Source organism: Gymnoscopelus microlampas (assembly GCF_963454915.1).
Source record: "Gymnoscopelus microlampas genome assembly, chromosome: 17".
Taxonomy (NCBI): Eukaryota; Metazoa; Chordata; class Actinopteri; order Myctophiformes; family Myctophidae; genus Gymnoscopelus; species Gymnoscopelus microlampas.
In genome coordinates this window covers 27,240,761-27,262,502 of record NC_139954.1, presented here as the reverse complement: position 1 = coordinate 27,262,502, position 21,742 = coordinate 27,240,761, and the positions used below count along the sequence as shown (strand labels likewise).

The 21,742-nt window shown below is 45.9% G+C and overlaps 6 protein-coding genes across 6 annotated transcripts in view; all 6 read left to right on the top strand.

Moving 5' to 3' along the window:
• Nucleotides 1-21,742, top strand: part of col6a3 (collagen, type VI, alpha 3) — a 99,698-nt gene that overhangs the window by 25,209 nt on the left and 52,747 nt on the right. The window lies entirely within an intron of this gene.
• LOC311065156 (collagen alpha-3(VI) chain-like) lies at nucleotides 217-6,262 on the top strand (the record flags this gene model as incomplete). The annotated part of the gene is made up of 7 exons (XM_084085373.1): nucleotides 217-595; nucleotides 1,074-1,664; nucleotides 2,349-2,948; nucleotides 3,127-3,729; nucleotides 4,141-4,734; nucleotides 4,931-5,515; nucleotides 5,652-6,262. 7 exons carry the CDS (start codon nucleotides 217-219, stop codon nucleotides 6,260-6,262), a joined length of 3,963 nt encoding a protein of 1,320 aa, XP_083941499.1.
• On the top strand, nucleotides 7,112-8,403 carry LOC311065155 (collagen alpha-3(VI) chain-like; the record flags this gene model as incomplete). Its single annotated transcript, XM_084085372.1, has 2 exons — nucleotides 7,112-7,631; nucleotides 7,781-8,403. 2 exons carry the CDS (start codon nucleotides 7,112-7,114, stop codon nucleotides 8,401-8,403), a joined length of 1,143 nt encoding a protein of 380 aa, XP_083941498.1.
• LOC311065154 (collagen alpha-3(VI) chain-like) lies at nucleotides 8,582-12,319 on the top strand (the record flags this gene model as incomplete). Its single annotated transcript, XM_084085371.1, has 5 exons — nucleotides 8,582-9,197; nucleotides 9,366-9,962; nucleotides 10,112-10,711; nucleotides 10,914-11,528; nucleotides 11,697-12,319. Coding segments are annotated over 5 exons (3,051 nt in total), but the record flags the coding sequence as incomplete, so codon positions are not given.
• Nucleotides 12,498-19,312, top strand: LOC311065153 (collagen alpha-3(VI) chain-like; the record flags this gene model as incomplete). Its single annotated transcript, XM_084085370.1, has 9 exons — nucleotides 12,498-13,113; nucleotides 13,282-13,878; nucleotides 14,031-14,627; nucleotides 14,845-15,444; nucleotides 15,613-16,209; nucleotides 16,359-16,958; nucleotides 17,161-17,775; nucleotides 17,944-18,540; nucleotides 18,690-19,312. Coding segments are annotated over 9 exons (5,442 nt in total), but the record flags the coding sequence as incomplete, so codon positions are not given.
• LOC311065152 (collagen alpha-3(VI) chain-like) lies at nucleotides 19,584-21,643 on the top strand (the record flags this gene model as incomplete). The annotated part of the gene is made up of 3 exons (XM_084085369.1): nucleotides 19,584-20,106; nucleotides 20,275-20,871; nucleotides 21,024-21,643. The coding sequence occupies 3 exons, from the start codon at nucleotides 19,584-19,586 to the stop codon at nucleotides 21,641-21,643; spliced, it is 1,740 nt and encodes a 579-aa protein (XP_083941495.1).

Sequence of the window (21,742 nt, the reverse complement as noted above, 5' to 3'; positions counted from 1 at the left end):
GTAAAAAGAGATGTTGTGTTCCTGCTGGATGGTTCTGATGGCACAAGAGATGGCTTCCCAGCATTACAAGCCTTTGTTAAGAGTATAGTTGAGAGGCTGTCTGTGGGTGAGAACAGAGACAGGGTCTCTTTGGTTCAATATGCTGAAAAGCCAGAGGCCAATTTTTATCTGAGCTCTCACAAAACAAAGGATGCCATTATCAATGCCATAAATAATATGAGGCACAAGGGTGGAAGGAGCCTCAACACTGGGGCAGCTCTTCAGTTTGTGAGGCACAATGTCTTTACCACCTCCACCGGGAGTAGAAGACTACAAGGTGTGCCTCAGATGCTGATTCTTCTAAGTAGCAAGCAGTCCAGAGATGATGTTAAAGGGCCAGCTGCGGCTCTTAAGGAACGTGAAATTGTCTCCATTGGGGTTGGAGTGGGAAATGCCAGTCTCTCAGAGATGGAAATGATTGGTTTCAACACTGGTTTTGCATATAAAGTCACTGATTTCTCTCAGTTGTCCTCAATCCAGTCACAACTTGTAGCTACACTCAGCATGTCAAAAGACACAGAGGAACCTGTGGACTCTGCAGTCCCTGATTTAATAGGTAAGAATGTCAATACAAATATGCTGAATACGTGGCATACAATATTGTTCTCTTTCAAAGAGCTGTGCTCTGTTCTTTCCCTCCAGAATAGCCAGCATGAATTTGCAGATTAATCAAAGTTTCTTGTGTATTATTTTACTTCCTTCCCATTTTGTTTCTCATTTGTCTGTCTTTCTTTCTTGTATTACTATGATGTTTCCATCATTTCCACATATTTATTTTTCATTTGACCATTGGTGGATGAAAAATGCCTCTCCTGACATCTTTTTTTGATGAAAAGATGGTTCCTTACTAGTTCTGTTAGTAATTATTCTTTCAGAACAGTGGCTTGGAGCAATAGAACCAACCCTCAATTTTCCAGCTTGTTACTCATGCTGATATATATGCATGAGCATTGTCAAATACGTTCTTCTTTCTAAAATGTTCTCCAAAATGTATTTAAGTCTTAAACCACGGTCCATTTCTATCTATCACATAGTTGATACAGATGGCACCAAAAGGGACATAGTGTTTCTCCTTGATGGTTCAGACGACTCCAGAAATGGATTGCCAGCCATGCGAGAGTTCATCAGAAGAATGGTAGAAGAGCTAGAAATAGATGGGGACAATGTCAGAGTAGCTGTGGTGCATTACAGTGACCGTGCCACAGCTTACTTCAACTTTACTACTCACCAATCAAAAAAGGCTATCGTCTATGCCGTGAGAAGCCTGCGCCACAAAGGAGGAAGTCTACGGAACACCGGAGCTGCTCTTCATTTCGTCAGAGACTATGTGTTTTCCACTTCATCTGGGAGCAGACGCCTAGAGGGCGTTCCTCAGGTTCTGTTTTTGCTGACTGGCGGGGAGTCCAGTGATGATGTCACAGACACTGCATCCAGCCTGAAACATCTTGGGGTTCTTTCTTTTGCCATTGGAATGAAGAACGCCAAAGAGGAAGAGCTTCTGAAAATTGCCCACTCCTCCAGATTTCTTTTCAGCCTGCCTGTCTTTGGTGAACTCTTGTCTATACAGCCAGAGATCCTTGCATTTGTCCAGTCAAAAATGGGAATTGAACCCCCCACCATTATAGGTAAGACATGTCATTGATTCAAGACTGAGAATCAAGATGACCTCCTGAGATGCCATGCATTTATACTATAGATAACTTAAAGTTTGATGGGTTTTAATGAAACGGCATCATCCTTTGGAAGAACATCACTTCGATGAGTTTCATTGTCCTCAAACTGCTTCATGCATGTGCGGACACAAGTTTATTGTTGTGTTTGCATTCCTTTTGGCCATTTCTTCTTCTGCATTGGAGATCCTCTCTTGAATGCTTGACATCAACGAATGTTCCCGCACTTTAATCATACGCTCTTCCTTGAGCCAATGATAATCATATCATTGACTGAATATTGCCAGTTGCTCTAGTATAGGTTCTCTTTTGTCTCATATATCTCCTCTTTGTCCCCCTTTAATTGTGGAGAAGGGGTGTTTTTCTTTATCTCATAGCTAATTTCAAGTGTTTCAAACACGTCTTTATCTCAAACTGTTTTGAAATATTCTGCCATTGTATTGCCATTTTCTTTGCATGAACTGGTATGAATAATGTTGTATAAGCATGTGGTTTGACGTTAAAACAAGCATAATATACTATTGTGTATCTCATTGCTGAATAATGAATGTATTTAGTAGTTAGTAGTTGGAAGATAAAGTATGTTATCATCGTAATGCTTGAATGGTTCCTAAACAGGTGCTTTCCATTTTTTTCTAGTTGAATTAGATGCTACACAAAGAGACATAGTGTTTCTATTGGATGGGTCAGATGACACTAGGAATGGATTCTCAGCGATGCGTGATTTTGTCCAAAAAGTGGTAGAAACACTAAGTGTTGGAGAGAGCAAGGACCGTGTCTCTGTAGTCCAGTACAGCAGAGAGCCACAGACCCATTTCAATCTCAACACATACATGGAAAAACAAGACCTTCTTAGCTCCATCCAACAGCTACAGCATAAAGGGGGCAGACTCCGTAACACTGGAGAAGCTCTCAACTATGTGAGGAATAATGTGTTTGCTGACTCCTTGGGGAGTCGGCGCCAAGAAGGTGTCCCCCAGATATTGATTCTTTTGAGTGGAGGGAGATCACAGGATGATGTTGCACGTGCTGCTGCAGCTCTTAAACAGGATCACATTGTTCCATTCAGTGTAGGGCCAAGGAGTGCAGACTTATTAGAACTACAAATGATTGCACATACCCCTGCCTATTCATTCTCTGTCCCTCGGTTTGATGAACTTGGGAGCATCCAGCAACAACTTGTGTCCTTTGTGAAAAGAGTGCCTCGTCAGCCAAGACATAAAGCACAGAATGTGTTAGGTAAGATATTTTTTTCTTTTATTCTGTCATTCTCACCTTTGATTGATTGATTGATGTGTGACGATGTTTCCTGATATCGGCCTCATTCAGTGTCTTTGTTGTTGTTGTTTATGAACAATCAATATTTAAAGAGTCAATTTACAACTCTAACTGAGAGTTATTCTTCTCTTTATAAAAGCATCCATAGATAAAGCTGAATCTGTTGGACGGGATATTGTGTTTTTACTGGATAGCTCTGATGAAATGCAGAATGCATTTGAGCCAATGGTTGAGTTTGTTCAGAGAGTGGTGGAGAAACTCAATGTGAATGAGAACAAAGATCGTGTCTCAGTGGTTCAGTACAGCAGAGATCCAGCTGTCCAGTTCTATCTGAACACCTACAACACACAACAGGAGGTTGTTAACACTATACAGGGTCTGAGACATAAAGGAGGCAGACCCCTCAACACCGGGGCAGCCCTACAGTATGTCAGTGACAACATCTTTACTGCCTCCTCTGGAAGTAGGCGTCATGAGGGAGTCCCTCAGATTCTGATTCTGTTGACTGGAGGGCGGTCCAGCGATGATGTCAGAAATGCTGTTACAAATCTAAAAGGAACTGGTGTGATGGCATTTGTGGTGGGACTAAGGAATGCCGACACACTGGAGCTTCAAACTATTTCACATGAGCCCAGTCAAGCTTTCTTTGCCTCAAACATAAATGATCTCTCAGGCCTTCAACAGCAAATATTCTCTGCCATTGAGAACGCCGAACTGCCTTCAAGCATGCCATCAAATTATGGTAAGACCATAACTATCACATGCAGTGCTTCCCAACCTAGGGTCTGGGTGGACCTTGTCTGCATAGGGCTGAGGAGGATAACTTATCTGAAAAACACATGTTTTGTGTGTGTGTGTGTGTGTGTGTGTGTTGTGTGTTGTGTGTTGTGTGTGTGTGTTGTGTGTTGTGTGTTGTGTGTTGTGTGTTGTGTTTGTGTGTGTGTGTGTGTGTGTGTGTGTGTGTGTGTGTGTGTGTGTGTGTGTGCGTGCGTGCATGGGGCCTCAGCTTTTGTCAGATAAAGGGGGGGGGGGGGGGGTTGCTCCAGGGAACAAAGGTTGGAAACCACTGCCTGTGTATAGTACATACAGCATATTGACATCATGAAAATCTTCCATCAGTAATCCTTTGGTATGACTGTTTGTATTGCCACAGATAACAACAGAAGAGATATAGTGTTTTTACTTGATGGTTCTGATGATTCCCGGAGAAGATTCCCTGACATTAAAGACTTTGTGCAGAGAATAGTAGCAAACCTGAATGTTGACACAGGCAAAGATCGTGTGTCTGTGGTTCAGTACAGTGACACAGCAGAAACCAATTTCAATTTGAAATCATACTCAAAGAAAGACGATGTCCTCGAAGCAATAAGTGTTCTAAGTCACAAAGGAGGTTATCCTCTGAATATTGGAGTGGCTCTCCAGTATGTGAAGGATGGAGTTTTAACCCCTCTTTCTGGAAGCAGACATCTTGAGGGGGTTCCACAGATACTGGTGCTGCTGAGTGGTGGAAGATCTGGAGATGACATACTGATCCCTGTCAGAGAGTTGAAAGAGCTTGGTGTCATCTCAATTGGCATTGGTACGGCCGATGCAGACACATTAGAGCTACAGACCATATCTCATGAGCCTAATTATGCCCTCTCTGTCACCGACTATGAGGACCTGCCATCTGCTCAGCAGGATGTGTTGTCATTGTTAAAGGAGGCTTCATACCAAACACAACCAACCGCTCCCACACAATCATTTGGTAAGATGTTCTCTGAATCCTGTTCCATAAAGGATGGCTTAAAGGCTTTATTCTTTAAATTATTTTCATCGCTGCTTTGATTGAATATCATTTTATTGAATCATTTGCATTTTAATTTAATGTGAACTGCCCGGACTGTAATTAAAGCTGACAGGGACCATTTGTTTACTTCGGCAATTCTTTGTCTTCGTTGCAGGTACTGATAAAAAGGATGTAGTATTTCTTATTGACGGGTCATATGACTCTAGAAATGGCTTTGAGGGCATACGTGGCTTTATTGAAACAATAGTTGAGAGCTTGACTCTCGAGGCAAACATGGACCAGGTGGCAGTTGTTCAATACAGCCGAGATGCCACAGCCAATTTCTATTTGAATTCATATTCCTCAAAGAGCGATGTGCTGAACATCATAAGAACGATGAGGCATAAGTTGGGAAGACCCCTCAACACTGGCAAAGCATTGGGGTTTGTTGGAAAAAGTGTCTTTGCTGCTTCTGTTGGTGGCAGACATGGAGAAGGTGTGCCTCAATACCTGTTTGTCTTCAGTGGTGGAAGATCAAGTGATGATGTTAGGAATCCAGCAAAGTCACTCAGGGACAATGGTATAAGGACCATTAGCATTGGAACAAAGAATGGTGACACGCTGGAATTACAGACCATCTCCTTTACACCAGCGTATTCGTTTTCTGTCACCGACTTCAAAAATCTCAACAGCATACATTCATCTTTGGAAGCCGTCATGAGTGGTTCTCATGAAACAACAGAATTTACAACTGTTGTGGGTAAGAATCAAAATTAGATCTTTACACTTTGCATGTTAATGTTACATGTTAAGTAGAATATGTAGTCATACACAAACACAGCATCATCCGTGCATATATATATTGTTCTTGTAATGTTTGTTTGTATCCATTTCAGACGATTCAGATCTATTGAAAATAGATCTCCAAAATGCTGACATTGTTTTTCTCCTTGATGGATCTGATGAAATGCTAAGAAGCGTAAAACAAATTCAGGACTTTGTCAGACAGTTTGTTAAACAAATAGAAATTGGGCCCAGCAGAGCACAAGTTGCTTTAATTCAGTACAGCGATGAACCCACTGCTGACTTTCTCCTAAATACGTATTCATCAGAAAGAGATATCTTGAATCATATAAGCCATTTCAGGCTCAAAGGAGGGAGGACCACTAACACTGGAGGTGCCCTTGAATATGTGAAAAACAATGTGTTCATTGCCTCCTCTGGGAGCAGAGCCCAAGAAGGTGTCCCCCAGATATTAATTCTGTTGAGCGGGAGAAAATCGGAAGATGATGTCCTAATTCCATCAGATCATCTGAGAACTGCTGGAGTTGTTGTCTTCGCTGTTGGGGTTAATAAGGCAGATAGGTCAGAGATGAAGAGCCTGGCTCTCAGTCCCGGAGAGGCATACTTTATGAATGACATTTCTGACCTTAGTGTTGTGAGACAGCAGTTGCTTTCAGACGTTGCATCTGTCAAAGTTACAGTCAGCCCTGGTGTAGGTGAGTGAATCACACAATAAATGTTTTCATAGTGTATATCAAGTTGTACATGGTTTAATGAAATTGACTGGAGACTGTTTATCTTAGTTTCAGGACCCAGTGGTAAAAGAGATATTGTCTTCCTTCTTGATGGATCTGATGACGTTAGGAATAGATTCACAGCAATACGTGACTTTGTTGCAAAGGTTGTGGGTACCCTATATGTGGACCAAGGAAAAGACCAAGTTGCTGTAGTTCAGTATAGTAACAATGCTGAGGTCAATTTCAAACTGAATACTTACAAGACGAAAGATGATCTTCTGAACCATGTAACAAACCTAAGACCAAAAGGTGGAAGGCCACAATACATTGGAACAGCACTACAGTTTGTGAAGGATAGTATCTTTGTTCCAAATGCTGGGAGTCGACGTGATGAAGGTGCCACTCAGATACTTATTGTAATGGCTGGAGGTAGATCGAGAGATTTTCCAAGAGGCCCAGCAAATGCACTCAAAAACGACGGAATTATAACGTTTGCTATTGGCTCAAGAATGGCAAATCCGGTTGAACTTAAAACCATTTCCTCAGATCAAAATTACGCTTATTCAGTTCCTGACTTTGCAAATCTTGGCAACATTCAGCAAAGTTTGGTGACACATCTTAGTCAAGTAACAGCACAAGAGGAAACAGTGCCTGGTAAGAAAAATCCAGAGAGCTACTTTGAATCTGACATAGCAACAATTTTACTTTACCTGTGTACAGACGCAATTTGCTGACACCTTTCTGTATTTGTTTCCTCAGTAGAGGAAAACACTGCCAGAAGGGATGTAGTATTCCTTCTGGATGGGTCTGATGGCACAAGGAATGGATTCCCTGCCATGCGTGATTTTGTTCAGAGAGTGGTGGAGAACTTGAACATTGGTGAAAACAAAGACCGTGTTTCTGTGGCCCAATACAGCAGAGATTCAGAGGTGCACTTCAATCTGAACACACACACCACAAAGGAAGACATCGTTGATACGGTCAGAGGGCTGAGGCACAGAGGAGGCAGACCCCTCAACACCGGGGCAGCCCTCCAATATGTCAGGGACAACGTCTTTACTGCCTCCTCTGGAAGTAGGCGTCAAGAGGGCATCCCTCAGATTCTGATTGTGTTGAGCGGAGGGCGGTCTAATGATAATGTCGATACACCAGCCTCCGCCCTCAAGTCGGACGGGGTTCTGATCTTTGGCATCGGAACTAGAAATTCTAGCGGAGAGGTTCAGAGGATTGCCTCAGATCCTAATTATGCCCAGTCTGTGTCTGACTTTTCTGACCTCCCTAATGTCCCGCAGACATTCATTGCCTCTCTCAACACCATAAGTGTTGAAGTGACCCCCACAACCCCTACGGTCGAAGGTAAGACAGCACTTGCTTTGTTAGCTCCCAACGTGCACCCCATATCCTTGTTAGCATAAGCAACACATGCACGGCGAACTGACATACAATTTGCAGCTAGTAGAAAGGTATGTTGAAATCATTTTGTCTTTGATTTCTGATTCTCCTAGTAGATGAAAGAACTGCCAGAAGGGATGTAGTGTTCCTACTGGATGGTTCTGATGGCACAAGGAATGGATTCCCAGCTATGATAGACTTTGTTCAGAGAGTGGTGGCCAGACTGAATGTCGGAGAAAACAAAGACCGTGTCTCAGTGGCCCAGTACAGCAGAGATGCAGAGGTCCACTTCAATCTGAACACATACACCACAAAAGCCGATATTGTGGACACGGTCAGAGGCCTGAGGCACAGAGGAGGCAGACCCCTCAACACTGGGGCAGCCCTCCAGTACGTCAGGGACAACGTCTTTACTGCCTCCTCTGGAAGCAGGCGTCTGGAAGGTGTTCCACAGATGCTCATACTGCTGAATGGTGGAAGGTCTTTTGACAACGTAGATACACCAGCATCTGCCCTCAAAGAGCAGGGCATTGTTGTGTTTGGCATTGGAAGCAGGAGCTCTGACAGCAGGGAACTGCAGAAGATAGCCTATGAGCCTAGTTATGCTTTTGCAGTGTCTGAATTCACAGACCTCCCCAACGTCCAAGAGCAGCTGTCCTCTGCCATGAGCACAGTCATAGTGAGGGCTACACCCATGACACCAACAGTAACTGGTAAGACACTGACCATTGTTTAACAGACACCAGGGTGTCTTTTCATTTAAGAATGTGTCCACATTTAGTTTTATTTCAGTTTGAACTTAGTCCAAGTAGTTGCACCACTTTAAAAGAAAAAGGTCAGATAATTGAAGTGATCAGGTCAAATTACCTCCGTTTCACATTTCACCACACACATGAACCCTCATAGTAATGTAAATTTCATGTTCCCTAGTTGAGCGCAGTGCTCCCGGAAGGGATGTTGTGTTCTTACTGGATGGATCTGATGGCACAAGAAATGGATTCCCAGCAATGCGTGACTTTGTCCAGAGAGCAGTAGAGACCCTGAATGTGGGTGAGAACAAAGATCGTGTGTCAGTGGTTCAGTACAGCAGAGATGCAGCTGTCCAATTCTATCTGAACACATACACAACAAAGAGCGAGATCCTTGACATTGTCAGAGGCATGAGGCACAAAGGTGGAAGACCCCTCAACACTGGAGCAGCTCTCCAGTATTTGATAGATAATGTCTTCACCGCTTCCGCTGGAAGCAGGCGCCTGGAAGGTGTGCCACAGTTACTAATTGCGCTGATTGGCGGAAGGTCCTTTGACAATGTTGACCCACCAGCCTCTGCTCTCAAAGAGATGGGAGTCTTGACCTTTGCAATTGGAACCAGGGGCTCTGATGCCAGAGAACTGCAAAAGATATCCCAAGAGCCTGGTAATGCTGTGTCTGTGTCTGACTTCACTGACCTCCCCAGTGTCCAGGAGAAACTTCGCTCTTCCATGGAAACGGTGCTTGTTGAGGTTACTCCAGACTCACCAACTGTGTTAGGTATGTTAACAGGCATGAGACCTTTTGCTGGTGGTAGAGGAAAACATATTTGTTTCAGGCAAGTTTAGGGGGCATCGAAAAAGTAGTAAAACATCTCCAGCACTGATGATTGTTCCGCACCATTTCTGTCTAGTTTATCTGACATATTGTCTGTCTTTGCTTCCCCAGTTGATGATGACACTGCCAGAAGGGATGTAGTATTCCTTCTGGATGGGTCTGATGGCACAAGGAATGGATTCCCTGCCATGCGTGATTTTGTTCAGAGAGTGGTGGAGAACTTGAACATTGGTGAAAACAAAGACCGTGTGTCTGTGGTCCAATACAGCAGAGATTCAGAGGTGCACTTAAATCTGAACACACACACCACAAAGGAAGACATCGTTGATACGGTCAGAGGGCTGAGGCACAGAGGAGGCAGACCCCTCAACACCGGGGCAGCCCTCCAATATGTCAGGGACAACATCTTTACTGCCTCCTCTGGAAGTAGGCGTCAAGAGGGCATTCCTCAGATTCTGATTGTGTTGAGTGGAGGGCGGTCTAATGATAACGTCGATACACCAGCCTCCGCCCTCAAGTCGGACGGGGTTTTGATCTTTGGCATCGGAACTAGAAATTCTAGCAAAGAGGTTCAGAGGATTGCCTCAGATCCTAATTATGCCCAGTCTGTGTCTGACTTTTCTGACCTCCCTAATGTCCCGCAGACATTCATTGCCTCTCTCAACACCATAAGTGTTGAAGTGACCCCCACAACCCCTACGGTCGAAGGTAAGACAGCACTTGCTTTGTTAGCTCCCAACGTGCACCCCATATCCTTGTTAGCATAAGCAACACATGCACGGCGAACTGACATACAATTTGCAGCTAGTAGAAAGGTATGTTGAAATCATTTTGTCTTTGATTTCTGATTCTCCTAGTAGATGAAAGAACTGCCAGAAGGGATGTAGTGTTCCTACTGGATGGTTCTGATGGCACAAGGAATGGATTCCCAGCTATGATAGACTTTGTTCAGAGAGTGGTGGCCAGACTGAATGTCGGAGAAAACAAAGACCGTGTCTCAGTGGCCCAGTACAGCAGAGATGCAGAGGTCCACTTCAATCTGAACACATACACCACAAAAGCCGATATTGTGGACACGGTCAGAGGCCTGAGGCACAGAGGAGGCAGACCCCTCAACACTGGGGCAGCCCTCCAGTACGTCAGGGACAACGTCTTTACTGCCTCCTCTGGAAGCAGGCGTCTGGAAGGTGTTCCACAGATGCTCATACTGCTGAATGGTGGAAGGTCTTTTGACAACGTAGATACACCAGCATCTGCCCTCAAAGAGCAGGGCATTGTTGTGTTTGGCATTGGAAGCAGGAGCTCTGACAGCAGGGAACTGCAGAAGATAGCCTATGAGCCTAGTTATGCTTTTGCAGTGTCTGAATTCACAGACCTCCCCAACGTCCAAGAGCAGCTGTCCTCTGCCATGAGCACAGTCATAGTGAGGGCTACACCCATGACACCAACAGTAACTGGTAAGACACTGACCATTGTTTAACAGACACCAGGGTGTCTTTTCATTTAAAAATGTGTCCACATTTAGTTTTATTTCAGTTTGAACTTAGTCCAAGTAGTTGCACCACTTTAAAAGAAAAAGGTCAGATAATTGAAGTGATCAGGTCAAATTACCTCCGTTTCACATTTCACCACACACATGAACCCTCATAGTAATGTAAATTTCATGTTCCCTAGTTGAGCGCAGTGCTCCCGGAAGGGATGTTGTGTTCTTACTGGATGGATCTGATGGCACAAGAAATGGATTCCCAGCAATGCGTGACTTTGTCCAGAGAGCAGTAGAGACCCTGAATGTGGGTGAGAACAAAGATCGTGTGTCAGTGGTTCAGTACAGCAGAGATGCAGCTGTCCAATTCTATCTGAACACATACACAACAAAGAGCGAGATCCTTGACATTGTCAGAGGCATGAGGCACAAAGGTGGAAGACCCCTCAACACTGGAGCAGCTCTCCAGTATTTGATAGATAATGTCTTCACCGCTTCCGCTGGAAGCAGGCGCCTGGAAGGTGTGCCACAGTTACTAATTGCGCTGATTGGCGGAAGGTCCTTTGACAATGTTGACCCACCAGCCTCTGCTCTCAAAGAGATGGGAGTCTTGACCTTTGCAATTGGAACCAGGGGCTCTGATGCCAGAGAACTGCAAAAGATATCCCAAGAGCCTGGTAATGCTGTGTCTGTGTCTGACTTCACTGACCTCCCCAGTGTCCAGGAGAAACTTCGCTCTTCCATGGAAACGGTGCTTGTTGAGGTTACTCCAGACTCACCAACTGTGTTAGGTATGTTAACAGGCATGAGACCTTTTGCTGGTGGTAGAGGAAAACATATTTGTTTCAGGCAAGTTTAGGGGGCATCGAAAAAGTAGTAAAACATCTCCAGCACTGATGATTGTTCCGCACCATTTCTGTCTAGTTTATCTGACATATTGTCTGTCTTTGCTTCCCCAGTTGATGATGACACTGCCAGAAGGGATGTAGTATTCCTTCTGGATGGGTCTGATGGCACAAGGAATGGATTCCCTGCCATGCGTGATTTTGTTCAGAGAGTGGTGGCCAGACTGAATGTCGGAGAAAACAAAGACCGTGTCTCAGTGGCCCAGTACAGCAGAGATGCAGAGGTCCACTTCAATCTGAACACATACACCACAAAAGCCGATATTGTGGACACGGTCAGAGGCCTGAGGCACAGAGGAGGCAGACCCCTCAACACTGGGGCAGCCCTCCAGTACGTCAGGGACAACGTCTTTACTGCCTCCTCTGGAAGCAGGCGTCTGGAAGGTGTTCCACAGATGCTCATACTGCTGAATGGTGGAAGGTCTTTTGACAACGTAGATACACCAGCATCTGCCCTCAAAGAGCAGGGCATTGTTGTGTTTGGCATTGGAAGCAGGAGCTCTGACAGCAGGGAACTGCAGAAGATAGCCTATGAGCCTAGTTATGCTTTTGCAGTGTCTGAATTCACAGACCTCCCCAACGTCCAAGAGCAGCTGTCCTCTGCCATGAGCACAGTCATAGTGAGGGCTACACCCATGACACCAACAGTAACTGGTAAGACACTGACCATTGTTTAACAGACACCAGGGTGTCTTTTCATTTAAAAATGTGTCCACATTTAGTTTTATTTCAGTTTGAACTTAGTCCAAGTAGTTGCACCACTTTAAAAGAAAAAGGTCAGATAATTGAAGTGATCAGGTCAAATTACCTCCGTTTCACATTTCACCACACACATGAACCCTCATAGTAATGTAAATTTCATGTTCCCTAGTTGAGCGCAGTGCTCCCGGAAGGGATGTTGTGTTCTTACTGGATGGATCTGATGGCACAAGAAATGGATTCCCAGCAATGCGTGACTTTGTCCAGAGAGCAGTAGAGACCCTGAATGTGGGTGAGAACAAAGATCGTGTGTCAGTGGTTCAGTACAGCAGAGATGCAGCTGTCCAATTCTATCTGAACACATACACAACAAAGAGCGAGATCCTTGACATTGTCAGAGGCATGAGGCACAAAGGTGGAAGACCCCTCAACACTGGAGCAGCTCTCCAGTATTTGATAGATAATGTCTTCACCGCTTCCGCTGGAAGCAGGCGCCTGGAAGGTGTGCCACAGTTACTAATTGCGCTGATTGGCGGAAGGTCCTTTGACAATGTTGACCCACCAGCCTCTGCTCTCAAAGAGATGGGAGTCTTGACCTTTGCAATTGGAACCAGGGGCTCTGATGCCAGAGAACTGCAAAAGATATCCCAAGAGCCTGGTAATGCTGTGTCTGTGTCTGACTTCACTGACCTCCCCAGTGTCCAGGAGAAACTTCGCTCTTCCATGGAAACGGTGCTTGTTGAGGTTACTCCAGACTCACCAACTGTGTTAGGTATGTTAACAGGCATGAGACCTTTTGCTGGTGGTAGAGGAAAACATATTTGTTTCAGGCAAGTTTAGGGGGCATCGAAAAAGTAGTAAAACATCTCCAGCACTGATGATTGTTCCGCACCATTTCTGTCTAGTTTATCTGACATATTGTCTGTCTTTGCTTCCCCAGTTGATGATGACACTGCCAGAAGGGATGTAGTATTCCTTCTGGATGGGTCTGATGGCACAAGGAATGGATTCCCTGCCATGCGTGATTTTGTTCAGAGAGTGGTGGAGAACTTGAACATTGGTGAAAACAAAGACCGTGTTTCTGTGGTCCAATACAGCAGAGATTCAGAGGTGCACTTCAATCTGAACACACACACCACAAAGGAAGACATCGTTGATACGGTCAGAGGGCTGAGGCACAGAGGAGGCAGACCCCTCAACACCGGGGCAGCCCTCCAATATGTCAGGGACAACATCTTTACTGCCTCCTCTGGAAGTAGGCGTCAAGAGGGCATTCCTCAGATTCTGATTGTGTTGAGTGGAGGGCGGTCTAATGATAACGTCGATACACCAGCCTCCGCCCTCAAGTCGGACGGGGTTTTGATCTTTGGCATCGGAACTAGAAATTCTAGCAAAGAGGTTCAGAGGATTGCCTCAGATCCTAATTATGCCCAGTCTGTGTCTGACTTTTCTGACCTCCCTAATGTCCCGCAGACATTCATTGCCTCTCTCAACACCATAAGTGTTGAAGTGACCCCCACAACCCCTACGGTCGAAGGTAAGACAGCACTTGCTTTGTTAGCTCCCAACGTGCACCCCATATCCTTGTTAGCATAAGCAACACATGCACGGCGAACTGACATACAATTTGCAGCTAGTAGAAAGGTATGTTGAAATCATTTTGTCTTTGATTTCTGATTCTCCTAGTAGATGAAAGAACTGCCAGAAGGGATGTAGTGTTCCTACTGGATGGTTCTGATGGCACAAGGAATGGATTCCCAGCTATGATAGACTTTGTTCAGAGAGTGGTGGCCAGACTGAATGTCGGAGAAAACAAAGACCGTGTCTCAGTGGCCCAGTACAGCAGAGATGCAGAGGTCCACTTCAATCTGAACACATACACCACAAAAGCCGATATTGTGGACACGGTCAGAGGCCTGAGGCACAGAGGAGGCAGACCCCTCAACACTGGGGCAGCCCTCCAGTACGTCAGGGACAACGTCTTTACTGCCTCCTCTGGAAGCAGGCGTCTGGAAGGTGTTCCACAGATGCTCATACTGCTGAATGGTGGAAGGTCTTTTGACAACGTAGATACACCAGCATCTGCCCTCAAAGAGCAGGGCATTGTTGTGTTTGGCATTGGAAGCAGGAGCTCTGACAGCAGGGAACTGCAGAAGATAGCCTATGAGCCTAGTTATGCTTTTGCAGTGTCTGAATTCACAGACCTCCCCAACGTCCAAGAGCAGCTGTCCTCTGCCATGAGCACAGTCATAGTGAGGGCTACACCCATGACACCAACAGTAACTGGTAAGACACTGACCATTGTTTAACAGACACCAGGGTGTCTTTTCATTTAAAAATGTGTCCACATTTAGTTTTATTTCAGTTTGAACTTAGTCCAAGTAGTTGCACCACTTTAAAAGAAAAAGGTCAGATAATTGAAGTGATCAGGTCAAATTACCTCCGTTTCACATTTCACCACACACATGAACCCTCATAGTAATGTAAATTTCATGTTCCCTAGTTGAGCGCAGTGCTCCCGGAAGGGATGTTGTGTTCTTACTGGATGGATCTGATGGCACAAGAAATGGATTCCCAGCAATGCGTGACTTTGTCCAGAGAGCAGTAGAGACCCTGAATGTGGGTGAGAACAAAGATCGTGTGTCAGTGGTTCAGTACAGCAGAGATGCAGCTGTCCAATTCTATCTGAACACATACACAACAAAGAGCGAGATCCTTGACATTGTCAGAGGCATGAGGCACAAAGGTGGAAGACCCCTCAACACTGGAGCAGCTCTCCAGTATTTGATAGATAATGTCTTCACCGCTTCCGCTGGAAGCAGGCGCCTGGAAGGTGTACCACAGTTACTAATTGCGCTGATTGGCGGAAGGTCCTTTGACAATGTTGACCCACCAGCCTCTGCTCTCAAAGAGATGGGAGTCTTGACCTTTGCAATTGGAACCAGGGGCTCTGATGCCAGAGAACTGCAAAAGATATCCCAAGAGCCTGGTAATGCTGTGTCTGTGTCTGACTTCACTGACCTCCCCAGTGTCCAGGAGAAACTTCGCTCTTCCATGGAAACGGTGCTTGTTGAGGTTACTCCAGACTCACCAACTGTGTTAGGTATGTTAACAGGCATGAGACCTTTTGCTGGTGGTAGAGGAAAACATATTTGTTTCAGGCAAGTTTAGGGGGCATCGAAAAAGTAGTAAAACATCTCCAGCACTGATGATTGTTCCGCACCATTTCTGTCTAGTTTATCTGACATATTGTCTGTCTTTGCTTCCCCAGTTGATGATGACACTGCCAGAAGGGATGTAGTATTCCTTCTGGATGGGTCTGATGGCACAAGGAATGGATTCCCTGCCATGCGTGATTTTGTTCAGAGAGTGGTGGAGAACTTGAACATTGGTGAAAACAAAGACCGTGTTTCTGTGGTCCAATACAGCAGAGATTCAGAGGTGCACTTCAATCTGAACACACACACCACAAAGGAAGACATCGTTGATACGGTCAGAGGGCTGAGGCACAGAGGAGGCAGACCCCTCAACACCGGGGCAGCCCTCCAATATGTCAGGGACAACATCTTTACTGCCTCCTCTGGAAGTAGGCGTCAAGAGGGCATTCCTCAGATTCTGATTGTGTTGAGTGGAGGGCGGTCTAATGATAACGTCGATACACCAGCCTCCGCCCTCAAGTCGGACGGGGTTTTGATCTTTGGCATCGGAACTAGAAATTCTAGCAAAGAGGTTCAGAGGATTGCCTCAGATCCTAATTATGCCCAGTCTGTGTCTGACTTTTCTGACCTCCCTAATGTCCCGCAGACATTCATTGCCTCTCTCAACACCATAAGTGTTGAAGTGACCCCCACAACCCCTACGGTCGAAGGTAAGACAGCACTTGCTTTGTTAGCTCCCAACGTGCACCCCATATCCTTGTTAGCATAAGCAACACATGCACGGCGAACTGACATACAATTTGCAGCTAGTAGAAAGGTATGTTGAAATCATTTTGTCTTTGATTTCTGATTCTCCTAGTAGATGAAAGAACTGCCAGAAGGGATGTAGTGTTCCTACTGGATGGTTCTGATGGCACAAGGAATGGATTCCCAGCTATGATAGACTTTGTTCAGAGAGTGGTGGCCAGACTGAATGTCGGAGAAAACAAAGACCGTGTCTCAGTGGCCCAGTACAGCAGAGATGCAGAGGTCCACTTCAATCTGAACACATACACCACAAAAGCCGATATTGTGGACACGGTCAGAGGCCTGAGGCACAGAGGAGGCAGACCCCTCAACACTGGGGCAGCCCTCCAGTACGTCAGGGACAACGTCTTTACTGCCTCCTCTGGAAGCAGGCGTCTGGAAGGTGTTCCACAGATGCTCATACTGCTGAATGGTGGAAGGTCTTTTGACAACGTAGATACACCAGCATCTGCCCTCAAAGAGCAGGGCATTGTTGTGTTTGGCATTGGAAGCAGGAGCTCTGACAGCAGGGAACTGCAGAAGATAGCCTATGAGCCTAGTTATGCTTTTGCAGTGTCTGAATTCACAGACCTCCCCAACGTCCAAGAGCAGCTGTCCTCTGCCATGAGCACAGTCATAGTGAGGGCTACACCCATGACACCAACAGTAACTGGTAAGACACTGACCATTGTTTAACAGACACCAGGGTGTCTTTTCATTTAAAAATGTGTCCACATTTAGTTTTATTTCAGTTTGAACTTAGTCCAAGTAGTTGCACCACTTTAAAAGAAAAAGGTCAGATAATTGAAGTGATCAGGTCAAATTACCTCCGTTTCACATTTCACCACACACATGAACCCTCATAGTAATGTAAATTTCATGTTCCCTAGTTGAGCGCAGTGCTCCCGGAAGGGATGTTGTGTTCTTACTGGATGGATCTGATGGCACAAGAAATGGATTCCCAGCAATGCGTGACTTTGTCCAGAGAGCAGTAGAGACCCTGAATGTGGGTGAGAACAAAGATCGTGTGTCAGTGGTTCAGTACAGCAGAGATGCAGCTGTCCAATTCTATCTGAACACATACACAACAAAGAGCGAGATCCTTGACATTGTCAGAGGCATGAGGCACAAAGGTGGAAGACCCCTCAACACTGGAGCAGCTCTCCAGTATTTGATAGATAATGTCTTCACCGCTTCCGCTGGAAGCAGGCGCCTGGAAGGTGTGCCACAGTTACTAATTGCGCTGATTGGCGGAAGGTCCTTTGACAATGTTGACCCACCAGCCTCTGCTCTCAAAGAGATGGGAGTCTTGACCTTTGCAATTGGAACCAGGGGCTCTGATGCCAGAGAACTGCAAAAGATATCCCAAGAGCCTGGTAATGCTGTGTCTGTGTCTGACTTCACTGACCTCCCCAGTGTCCAGGAGAAACTTCGCTCTTCCATGGAAACGGTGCTTGTTGAGGTTACTCCAGACTCACCAACTGTGTTAGGTATGTTAACAGGCATGAGACCTTTTGCTGGTGGTAGAGGAAAACATATTTGTTTCAGGCAAGTTTAGGGGGCATCGAAAAAGTAGTAAAACATCTCCAGCACTGATGATTGTTCCGCACCATTTCTGTCTAGTTTATCTGACATATTGTCTGTCTTTGCTTCCCCAGTTGATGATGACACTGCCAGAAGGGATGTAGTATTCCTTCTGGATGGGTCTGATGGCACAAGGAATGGATTCCCTGCCATGCGTGATTTTGTTCAGAGAGTGGTGGAGAACTTGAACATTGGTGAAAACAAAGACCGTGTTTCTGTGGTCCAATACAGCAGAGATTCAGAGGTGCACTTCAATCTGAACACACACACCACAAAGGAAGACATCGTTGATACGGTCAGAGGGCTGAGGCACAGAGGAGGCAGACCCCTCAACACCGGGGCAGCCCTCCAATATGTCAGGGACAACATCTTTACTGCCTCCTCTGGAAGTAGGCGTCAAGAGGGCATTCCTCAGATTCTGATTGTGTTGAGTGGAGGGCGGTCTAATGATAACGTCGATACACCAGCCTCCGCCCTCAAGTCGGACGGGGTTTTGATCTTTGGCATCGGAACTAGAAATTCTAGCAAAGAGGTTCAGAGGATTGCCTCAGATCCTAATTATGCCCAGTCTGTGTCTGACTTTTCTGACCTCCCTAATGTCCCGCAGACATTCATTGCCTCTCTCAACACCATAAGTGTTGAAGTGACCCCCACAACCCCTACGGTCGAAGGTAAGACAGCACTTGCTTTGTTAGCTCCCAACGTGCACCCCATATCCTTGTTAGCATAAGCAACACATGCACGGCGAACTGACATACAATTTGCAGCTAGTAGAAAGGTATGTTGAAATCATTTTGTCTTTGATTTCTGATTCTCCTAGTAGATGAAAGAACTGCCAGAAGGGATGTAGTGTTCCTACTGGATGGTTCTGATGGCACAAGGAATGGATTCCCAGCTATGATAGACTTTGTTCAGAGAGTGGTGGCCAGACTGAATGTCGGAGAAAACAAAGACCGTGTCTCAGTGGCCCAGTACAGCAGAGATGCAGAGGTCCACTTCAATCTGAACACATACACCACAAAAGCCGATATTGTGGACACGGTCAGAGGCCTGAGGCACAGAGGAGGCAGACCCCTCAACACTGGGGCAGCCCTCCAGTACGTCAGGGACAACGTCTTTACTGCCTCCTCTGGAAGCAGGCGTCTGGAAGGTGTTCCACAGATGCTCATACTGCTGAATGGTGGAAGGTCTTTTGACAACGTAGATACACCAGCATCTGCCCTCAAAGAGCAGGGCATTGTTGTGTTTGGCATTGGAAGCAGGAGCTCTGACAGCAGGGAACTGCAGAAGATAGCCTATGAGCCTAGTTATGCTTTTGCAGTGTCTGAATTCACAGACCTCCCCAACGTCCAAGAGCAGCTGTCCTCTGCCATGAGCACAGTCATAGTGAGGGCTACACCCATGACACCAACAGTAACTGGTAAGACACTGACCATTGTTTAACAGACACCAGGGTGTCTTTTCATTTAAAAATGTGTCCACATTTAGTTTTATTTCAGTTTGAACTTAGTCCAAGTAGTTGCACCACTTTAAAAGAAAAAGGTCAGATAATTGAAGTGATCAGGTCAAATGACCTCCGTTTCACATTTCACCACACACATGAACCCTCATAGTAATGTAAATTTCATGTTCCCTAGTTGAGCGCAGTGCTCCCGGAAGGGATGTTGTGTTCTTACTGGATGGATCTGATGGCACAAGAAATGGATTCCCAGCAATGCGTGACTTTGTCCAGAGAGCAGTAGAGACACTGAATGTGGGTGAGAACAAAGATCGTGTGTCAGTGGTTCAGTACAGCAGAGATGCAGCTGTCCAATTCTATCTGAACACATACACAACAAAGAGCGAGATCCTTGACATTGTCAGAGGCATGAGGCACAAAGGTGGAAGACCCCTCAACACTGGAGCAGCTCTCCAGTATTTGATAGATAATGTCTTCACCGCTTCCGCTGGAAGCAGGCGCCTGGAAGGTGTGCCACAGTTACTAATTGCGCTGATTGGCGGAAGGTCCTTTGACAATGTTGACCCACCAGCCTCTGCTCTCAAAGAGATGGGAGTCTTGACCTTTGCAATTGGAACCAGGGGCTCTGATGCCAGAGAACTGCAAAAGATATCCCAAGAGCCTGGTAATGCTGTGTCTGTGTCTGACTTCACTGACCTCCCCAGTGTCCAGGAGAAACTTCGCTCTTCCATGGAAACGGTGCTTGTTGAGGTTACTCCAGACTCACCAACTGTGTTAGGTATGTTAACAGGCATGAGACCTTTTGCTGGTGGTAGAGGAAAACATATTTGTTTCAGGCAAGTTTAGGGGGCATCGAAAAAGTAGTAAAACATCTCCAGCACTGATGATTGTTCCGCACCATTTCTGTCTAGTTTATCTGACATATTGTCTGTCTTTGCTTCCCCAGTTGATGATGACACTGCCAGAAGGGATGTAGTATTCCTTCTGGATGGGTCTGATGGCACAAGGAATGGATTCCCTGCCATGCGTGATTTTGTTCAGAGAGTGGTGGAGAACTTGAACATTGGTGAAAACAAAGACCGTGTTTCTGTGGTCCAATACAGCAGAGATTCAGAGGTGCACTTCAATCTGAACACACACACCACAAAGGAAGACATCGTTGATACGGTCAGAGGGCTGAGGCACAGAGGAGGCAGACCCCTCAACACCGGGGCAGCCCTCCAATATGTCAGGGACAACATCTTTACTGCCTCCTCTGGAAGTAGGCGTCAAGAGGGCATTCCTCAGATTCTGATTGTGTTGAGTGGAGGGCGGTCTAATGATAACGTCGATACACCAGCCTCCGCCCTCAAGTCGGACGGGGTTTTGATCTTTGGCATCGGAACTAGAAATTCTAGCAAAGAGGTTCAGAGGATTGCCTCAGATCCTAATTATGCCCAGTCTGTGTCTGACTTTTCTGACCTCCCTAATGTCCCGCAGACATTCATTGCCTCTCTCAACACCATAAGTGTTGAAGTGACCCCCACAACCCCTACGGTCGAAGGTAAGACAGCACTTGCTTTGTTAGCTCCCAACGTGCACCCCATATCCTTGTTAGCATAAGCAACACATGCACGGCGAACTGACATACAATTTGCAGCTAGTAGAAAGGTATGTTGAAATCATTTTGTCTTTGATTTCTGATTCTCCTAGTAGATGAAAGAACTGCCAGAAGGGATGTAGTGTTCCTACTGGATGGTTCTGATGGCACAAGGAATGGATTCCCAGCTATGATAGACTTTGTTCAGAGAGTGGTGGCCAGACTGAATGTCGGAGAAAACAAAGACCGTGTCTCAGTGGCCCAGTACAGCAGAGATGCAGAGGTCCACTTCAATCTGAACACATACACCACAAAAGCCGATATTGTGGACACGGTCAGAGGCCTGAGGCACAGAGGAGGCAGACCCCTCAACACTGGGGCAGCCCTCCAGTACGTCAGGGACAACGTCTTTACTGCCTCCTCTGGAAGCAGGCGTCTGGAAGGTGTTCCACAGATGCTCATACTGCTGAATGGTGGAAGGTCTTTTGACAACGTAGATACACCAGCATCTGCCCTCAAAGAGCAGGGCATTGTTGTGTTTGGCATTGGAAGCAGGAGCTCTGACAGCAGGGAACTGCAGAAGATAGCCTATGAGCCTAGTTATGCTTTTGCAGTGTCTGAATTCACAGACCTCCCCAACGTCCAAGAGCAGCTGTCCTCTGCCATGAGCACAGTCATAGTGAGGGCTACACCCATGACACCAACAGTAACTGGTAAGACACTGACCATTGTTTAACAGACACCAGGGTGTCTTTTCATTTAAAAATGTGTCCACATTTAGTTTTATTTCAGTTTGAACTTAGTCCAAGTAGTTGCACCACTTTAAAAGAAAAAG